This window comes from Adiantum capillus-veneris, chromosome 19 (assembly GCF_014529385.1).
Source record: "Adiantum capillus-veneris isolate H3 chromosome 19, ASM1452938v2, whole genome shotgun sequence".
NCBI classification, from domain to species: Eukaryota; Viridiplantae; Streptophyta; class Polypodiopsida; order Polypodiales; family Pteridaceae; genus Adiantum; species Adiantum capillus-veneris.
In genome coordinates, this window is record NC_140949.1 from 111,835,733 (window position 1) to 111,844,421 (window position 8,689).

Below are 8,689 nucleotides of genomic sequence, written 5' to 3' on the forward strand. Positions count from 1 at the left end.
TTCTCCTATCTTTCTCCACGGGCATTCTGCATAGCCAACTGCCTCTCTTCCTTCTATGCGTGCACCTCAAGGGGGTCACTATGTAAAACTTTTGTACATCATGTGCGTTCAAGGACTATTTTCTAAAGCCCTTATGTATGAAAGTTTGACAAATAAAATATATCCTTTTCCTATTCAATCTTCAAATTTTTTTTTCAATTCCTTTTTAGGGTACCCTTTTGTATGTGAAAATGTAAGAAAAAATAAAATTTAATAACCTCTTCTACTGTACTCACGTGATAGTCACATAGTCATTAAGCGACCCCCCCCCCCCCCTCTTGGTGTGCACACACTCTTGCTTAGAAGTCTGAATTTTCAATTTAAAAAACAAAGAAAAACTGACAATGTTGTTAGCACTGCCCAATTATGCTCTACTCGACCTGCTTCGTATCTGATGCCTTCAATTTGAGAGCACCGCCGACTACAAGTTGTTGCAAGAGGAATGCCCAAATTTGCGTCTGCTTATTCTGCTCACGCTACTTGGTTCCCACACAACACACTTGTGTGTGTGATTGTGTGTGCACATAACCACACACGTGCTTGATCTAATGCCCCCAAAAATGCTTTCCCGATTTACCTATTGCTACTCGACTTTGCTGCTACGAGGCTTGCAGATTCCCTAGCTACTTGATTTCATCATTGGCTGCATGCTAGATCTGTGCGAGCCCGATTCTCTTCAAGATTCCAAGCTTGCTTGACATTGCTCTACTACTTGACCCACTATCTACTGCTCGATTTTTGCAAGGGTCCATGGATTCCTTCAAGATTTCATCTCCAGCTTGGGAGACCTACACACACAAGGAGGGGATGAGAGGGGCTAGGGTTGGAGTGGCTTTGATACCAATTGTGGAACTAGTGCAGGTGCATGCAAGAAGGGGAAGGAGAAGATGGAGAGGAGAGGCAATCCTTTGGGGAAACAGACAATCAAGGAGCCAGTGTGTGTATCCTTTATTTTTTTATGTATATGGAAAGAGCTAAAGGGTTAGTGAGTTAATGGGGGTAGGGGTTGTTTGGGCGGCCGCTGAGCCTTTACCCCAACATTGAGGAACTTTGAACCGATTACACTCTTTGATGATGGTAAAGGGATATTTTTATCCATAAGATAAACATTGAATTTCAGGGTTTTAATAGATGGATTCACAAATCGATTGTTTTGGAAAATAACTACTAACACTAGTTTTGGTTTATAAAAACTACATGCTCTTGATATGTCATGAACATACTGTCTTGGGCATAAGTGTAGCTTGTTTTGGGTATCTGATACTCTTAGCACATTAGATTCTTCTTGTTGGATTGATACATTATCCGGCTCTAAAAGATGTCATATTATTTGTTGGATGGAACCATATAAATTTGGAATGTTGCTCATTACTTTGGGCTTGCGGGTGTCTTCTGGCAGTAACATTTTTTTTAAAGAGATTGACTACTAGATCTCTTACAAACCTTGCTTGATGTTCACTCATAAACTTTCCATGCTTGAGAAATATTTGTTTCTTGGTTTCTAACGCTAGTATAGTGGCTTCTATTGATGTTTTAGTGAGTTTCTTTTGTTGCTTTTGAAAATATCATGGCACCCTGATTTTTTTCAAGTTTCTTTAATGGGAACTCTGGAAATTAATTCCTATTTTTGAAGTGGAATACTGAGTATTTAAAGTGGGAAAATAGGTATAAATCATTTATACTTTGTACTAAATTACCTTCTGCACAATCAGGATATTAGTTCATCTAATAAGACATGGATAACAAACTAATAGGTTCTTTGATACCTACCATACGTAGCGAAGGCTAACAAAATTTTTTGTCTTGTCTATATGGTTGCAAGTGAGAATTTTATCTTTTCTTAAAATGGTGTTGCTTCGCTACAATCCAACCTCAGAGATGAAGGCGTACTTTATCCTCATGAAATTGTGGTGTCGTGTGTGTGTGGTTCATGGGATGAACCTCCGTTGTAACCAGCCATAGATTATTATATAAGGAGGCATCTGGAGAAGAGAAAGGTACACTCAGTTCACTCTTAATCTTGTCCACTTTAGCACATCACATTGGTGGAGGCGACGGGCACTTGCGAGGTGTGTTTCTTGCTTTGATAGTTAGTTTTCCTTAGGTTCTTGGTTTCCATGTCACCTCCCATGGTGTTGGCCTTTGACACAAGGTAGCTCTTGGCAATCTCTACTCTTGCTTTTACATGTTGCTCTTAGTTCTACCTAGCACACTTTAATATAGCTACATGTCCTATTGCTCAACCCATGTATGCTCTTGCTTTTACTTGCTTGTCATCTCTCAGCCCTACGCAATAGGAAGAACTTTATTTTTTGGCCATCCAAGAGGACTCACACCCATATGCCTTAGTGAGTATAAACATCATCTTGAGTGCATGCATGGTTGAGACACCATGCTTGTTTGCAAAGGTCCCTATTATAGGGAGGGTGCCCAACATTGTGTGGCTGAGGTCACGACTCACGAGGTATGGTGAAGATAGTACAACGACTAGTGTTTACAAGCAATAATTTTTGTCAAAGTTCTTACTCATCTTCATTTCTCACCCGCCATATTGCCAACATGAACATTAGACTTTTCTCAACCATGCTTCATCATCATCTTCTACATGCTGGTCACATGGTTGGTGGCATATTGCATAAGCAAGTTCTTGGGGATGCCCAGCATATTAGCCCTTGTCTTGTTCTACTCCAAAAATAGTGAGGTTTCCCTCAACTGGAGGTTCTCTCAAAAGCTACACCTATGGATCAACCCCAAATCATTGGCCCCAAATCTTGGGCTGCTTCTACTGGTCGATGGAAGCACTCTCCTATTGATCTTGCTCCACTTTTACTTCATCTTTAGAGGCTCCCAATGCCATTGCTCTCCCCAGAATGAGGGTGTTTTTAAGATCAACCTGCATCATGTCAAATTGGCGAGCCCTCTTTTAACTATTTAAAGGACTACTACGTGCATTGCAAACACATGCATGGTAGCTCTCTCTACTTGGTTACAACCAACTCAATTTAAAGATTTTGAAGTTTGTCAGTTTCCTCTTCTTTATGACCGAGTTTGAGCCAGTTGCAAAGGTTAGTTGGTCCCTTCTCTCTGCTTTAATATGTGGCTCTCACCCTCCTTGTCTACACACACAGACACACACACATGATGAAGGTGGAAATTAGTGGCCCTAATCTCCTCCAAATCAGGTGATTGAGGACTTGAATGAAAGCCATAAACAAAGAGCTCTATGCACACGCTTTGTTTACATTAAGGTTATATTCATTAGAGTGACGTTCAATCTTTCAATCCTTTGACCTTTCACTATCATAGTCATCAAGTTTTGACACAAAGGCAACCTTTATAACGATCATTGCAAGACATGTAGGGAGAAAACCTTAGACATCAAAGTTTACGATAACAAAAATATAACCAACATGCTCAAGTAAATTAAGTTACTTCTCACAAGAACTCGTAAAATAGAATTGTTACTCGTTGAAGCCTTTTAAGGTCCACAAATATATTATTCCACAACGTGTAAATCACACCCTTCTCTAAAGATATTGAGTAATTTTGTTTATATTTTTCTCCCGTCTTTGGTATGCATGCAATGTAAAGAAAAGTGAGCAATGTGACTCCAATGTTTAAGTATATTTCAATAGCACATCTTCATTTCTGACCTTTTTTACAAAATTGACTTTTCATAGAATGGAAAACAAATTCACTACAGTGCCTCCCTCCTGAGGGCCTTTCTTAAAAAAAGTTAAAATAGCTTTGCAGATCTTAATGTTGATCTCGATTTCATTGCAAGCATGTTATATGTACTCTTTACTAACCTCATTTGCCAACTTTGCATCAACTCCTCGTGACCACATCACTAGTAAGCTTTCCCCAAGGCTATTGCAAGATATAAATCACACCACGTGTTGAGATAACTAGTGAGAAGAAGAAGAAGAATAAGCGAATTTTATCGTCGTAGGAAACTATCTCAAGAGACGTTAAGGATCTATTCGAGGAAAGTCCAACTCAAGACCTGTTATTCAAGGGGGAAATGACGTAACCAATCTAACATACTTGGGTGATAGAGAGGCTATACCATTTTCCTCTTCTTATTAATGCACACACCCCCAAAAAGAAAAAAAAATTAACATCGTACGAAACTATCCCAAAGACCTTCAAGATCTATCCAACGAGGAGAGTTGAACTCGAGACTTGTTATTCAAGAGGAAAATGGCATAACCAAGCTTGGGTGATGGAAAGGTTATACCATCTTTCTCTTCTTGTTAACGCGCACGCGCACACCCTAGAAGAAGAGAATGTTAACGCCATAGGAAGCTATCCCAAGAGACCTAAAAGACCTACCCGACGAGCAGATGTGAACTCAAGACCTTTTATTCAAGAGGGAAATGGAATAACCAATCTACCACAGTTGGGTGATAGAAAGGTTATACCCTTTTCCTCTTCTTATTAGCACTAGAACACACACACATACACAAACACACCCCCGAAAAAGAAGAGAATTTTAAATCATAGGAAACTATCCCAAGAGACCTTAAAGATCTATCCAACGAGAAGAGTTGAACTCAAGACCTGTTATTCAAGAGGGAAATGGTAATAACCAATCTACCACACTCGGGCGATAGAAAGGTCATACTATTTTCCTCTTCTTATTCGCGCACACGCGCACACTCGAGAAGAAGAGAATTTTAACATCGTAGGAAACTATCCCAAGAGACCTTAAAGATCTATCCGACGAGGAGTGTTGAACTCAAGACCTATTATTCAAGAGGGAAATGCATAACCAATCTACCACACTTGGATGATAGAAGTTATACACAGCTAGGCGCAGCTCAAGCAACACTCAATAACACATTGGTAATTTAATAATACTTTGGTGGAAGACACTATAGCAATCACTTCATCCCCTTGGCTCGTAAACTCTCAATATAAAATAAGCAGCGAAAACTGTAAATATGTTGCAGTGGTATATGGGTAGTGGACGCTACAAAGGCAAGTCTGAATGCATATGGCTGTAACCAACCACCTTCTTTTGTAGTGTCACTTCCATACCTCACATTTCGCATAAAAGAAAGTCATCGACTGAGAGTTGCATGCACTGAGAGGATCCACCTTCGTAGAAAGTAAATCCTACGCCAGAAAGCCCATTGAGCAAAGGCAACTCCCACTTCACGGCTGCATGCACTCAAACTTGCACTGGTAGTGCCCATTTGCCATGCCTCATATGTAGCAAATATTTAACTTCCACTCCTCACCTCCTTTATTTTGTTATACAAGATGATACACATCTGAAAAGCATTGACAAAAATTTACTCTCTTGGGAACCCATTTCCTGAAGCGGAGCCAATAATGAGCATGAGCAATCTATATACAATCAATGAATAACCACGCATTCGAGCGTTCCTTAATGGTCTTTACTCTATTGTGATCTCTTCAGGAGTTTCATCTTTAACTTCGACATCCTCAACATCTTGCACACCAGCAGCTTCAGACGTTCTGGCCACCCATTCTCTCAATGGATCCTCATTCAGATCCAATCTAAAAACTCCTGCAAAGACACCTCCCAAGAAAGCAAGCGGCTCCTACCAAAAAAGCCAGGCAGAAAATGAACATATAGAAGCTGAAATAACTACCTGCCTTTTTGCAAAACCACTATGACGACAAAAACTATAAGCAGCAAGCCAACCCAGAGTAGTACAGTGGCAACACTATGGCTTTGCAATTCTTACTAAAAGACAATCTTAATATGATATTTCTAATGATGCAAAACTTACTACCTCATTCCTTCCTTCTTGGTATGCGCGTACCTTTGTTTTTGTGCATGTATGTATGTAGACCATTGGTAAGACATTTCTAATGATACAAAATATATATTACAGCATTTCTTCATTCTGTGTATGTGGTGTACCTATGTACCTGCACACAATGAGTGTGATGTCTAGACTCTGTATGTTAATTTGTTTAATAACTTCTGTATTACAATCAATATATCTTTGTGTGTGTATATATGTGTACATGTAGGCAGGTATATGTCATAGTTAAATGGGATGCAAACCGGGCAGGATGCAGAACATGCGCAGGGGCAATTGCCATCACATATTACTGTCTCGTAGAGCACGGATCAGAATGGGAAATGGAGACGAGGACCCATAAAATGCACTCCTGCGAGTGTTCTCTCTGTGTGTGCTGTGGACACTCCCATGTACATATACATATTGACATGCCCGCTTCATGTCTAAAGCCACAGTACAAACCTATAATGGTTATCATTCACAGGATCATACAGACAAAAGCCCCATTAGACATGGTGTCAACTGAATATGCTCGCCAACTGCATCAGAGGCCCATAGAACTACGGATCTCACGAGTGCAAATAAAAGATAGGGAAAAACAAAGGAATGGTTTGTAGTGCACACCTTGAGAGCCTCCTTTACAATGGGATCATCTTGAGGGTTGAGCAAAGCACTTAGTTGCAGGCCGGGGGTCCTACATGGGCGGCGATCTTTGTTGAGAGAAAGAAAAACGAATGGATTCCGGCTGTGCCCAAAATGATTTCTGTGGAGAAGCTGATAGTGTCGACACGGCTGCATTGACGGCACTCGCTTCTTAACGAGGTTGAGACAAAGCGCTTCCAGAAGAGCGGGGTTTAGAGAAGCTTACCAAGGTCGCTCCTCTGTACAGAGAATGGGGAATAGCGAGCACCGCCATCGCCCGCTACCTCCACAGAACCTGCTACTCTCGCACCTTCAAATGCTTCTACTGCTCATCTCACACTTGGATGACCTCAAAGTGACCACGAGTATCCCTACTGACTTCAAAAATGACCTTTGGCCACCCAATTAGGCCAGGTTCACACGAGCCGCATGGCAAAGAGCCCGATCTTCCTCCTCCCCCTCGTTCACAAGAGGCGGCGGCAGGATATGCTGTGTATTTCTGAGCGCCATTGTCAACCAGTGAATTGTACCCCAATGGTGGAGTTGGAGCCTCTCCACACATTGGCACCAATTCAACCTACGCATAGCGCGTTTCACGTTGAGAAGCGGGCGATAGTGAAGCATTTTCGAGGGGGGCGTTCACTAGTTTTTTTGTGGATCTGAAAATGAGCCTTAAATTTTTTGTCGAATGAGACTTCTCCATGCAGGGTTCACGTGCCCCTTTGATCTTACCTGTCGTTGCCTCGTCTAAACCCGGCCTTACTTGTTATGCACCCATCTGCTTCTCAAAACGAGTGAGGGCCCTTCAAACGGTGGTGCTCAAAACAAGAAGAGTGATGTAGGAACACGCACAATGTTCCGGCAATGTATTCTCTACAACAAGCTTGTAACCATCGATAGATGCGGTTCTCGCCTTTGGAGGATTCAACCACCCTATAACTGAGGCAAGGTTTCTTTTTCTTGATTTACGAGGAGCCGTTGGATGGGGTTTATTTCTACTTCTAGACGGCCCTCCAAAACCGCATATAAAAGAGCTTACGGGTAGGCACTCTTGAGCTTCTTTATAAGGTGTGAGGCTAGTTTGGTGGAGACCCCCTAGTTTTCAACAGATTATACCCCAATAATGTAGCACGAGGCCTCCGATCTCAAAATTGATAGGGCATCATTTAATGGTAGATGTGCACCATCCAGCATAGATGTTTTGGGTTCACACCCTATCTATCACTCACTCCTTCGTGAAACATTATGTTTTGTAGAGATTTCAAATCAAGCTTCTGCCTCCTATCAACAAACCTTGATAACCATTATTTGGCTGCAAACACAATCTTGTGACATTGCCTTTGAGATGAACTTGGAATTTGGAGTTAAGATAGAGAAAGCAACACCTTTCACTTCTTGGTCCATAGCATTGCCCACCTACTACCTTAAAATTTATTGTCCTAGGTTAAACTCCATGTCGGCTCAATGTAGATTGTTGGCTCCCTCATGAAATGGCCAGCCCACATTGTCCATTGATCTTTGTGTTATTGAAGGTCTAGTGTCAATTAGTCCCATGGGATTCAATGCCTCAATTCCTCTAGTCGCTCACCTTTACACCTCTACAATGTAAACGTCTAAATGGTTTTGAGGGGTACCATCATCCATATACCATGTATTTGGATAATTTTTTGCCCAATTTGACAGAGTTTAATTCACATAGTAGCTCAAAATTTTCGCTTGAGAACATGAAAAACCTCCTTGTGGAAAATTCTATGGTGGCTATAATTGAATGCTATATAATAGAACTCCTTTATTTTGTAGGTATACATACATGTTCATTTCACTCCGTCCCAATTTATAAGTTTAGAAAAGAAAATTATTTGGGGATTGCTCCTAACTTATACGTTCATCTAAATTCTTGAGTAACTCCCCCTCCCTACACTTACATGGTACGATAAGTTTTCCATGGTCGACACTCGAGGGTTGCCAAGTGTCATAAAAACTGATATCTAATTCTCCCAAATGGATTTCTCATGTTAAACTGATCATTTAATATGGGTGGGAGCAAAACCTAGAATATTGGTAAGGCTGCCAGACAAGTCTCTGCAGGGATCCAAAGGAGGGAAAATAAGGATCCAAAGGGGGACACTATGCAAAAGAGCAATGTGCTTCAATGGGGCTTAAAAAGACCTAAGGTTCAACTCCATTAAGACTTCCATAGGCTAAAGTTCCTAAATTTAAATCAA

The 8,689-nt window shown here is 41.0% G+C and overlaps 1 protein-coding gene across 2 annotated transcripts; it reads right to left on the minus strand.

The window, feature by feature from the left end:
- Window positions 1-4,938: 4,938 nt before the first annotated feature.
- LOC147434668 (UPF0426 protein At1g28150, chloroplastic) lies at window positions 4,939-6,934 on the minus strand. 2 transcript variants are annotated; one of them, XM_086491118.1, is made up of 3 exons: window positions 6,691-6,934; window positions 6,447-6,596; window positions 4,939-5,612 (listed from the first exon to the last, which is right to left on the minus strand). In XM_086491118.1, exons 1-3 carry the CDS (start codon window positions 6,736-6,738, stop codon window positions 5,445-5,447), a joined length of 366 nt encoding a protein of 121 aa, XP_086347244.1. In that variant the 5' UTR covers window positions 6,739-6,934; the 3' UTR covers window positions 4,939-5,444. The 2 variants fall into 2 exon arrangements, with proteins under 2 accessions (XP_086347244.1, XP_086347243.1); XM_086491117.1 differs by having other exon boundaries at window positions 6,447-6,614; window positions 6,691-6,924.
- Between the last annotated feature and the right edge of the window lie 1,755 nt (window positions 6,935-8,689).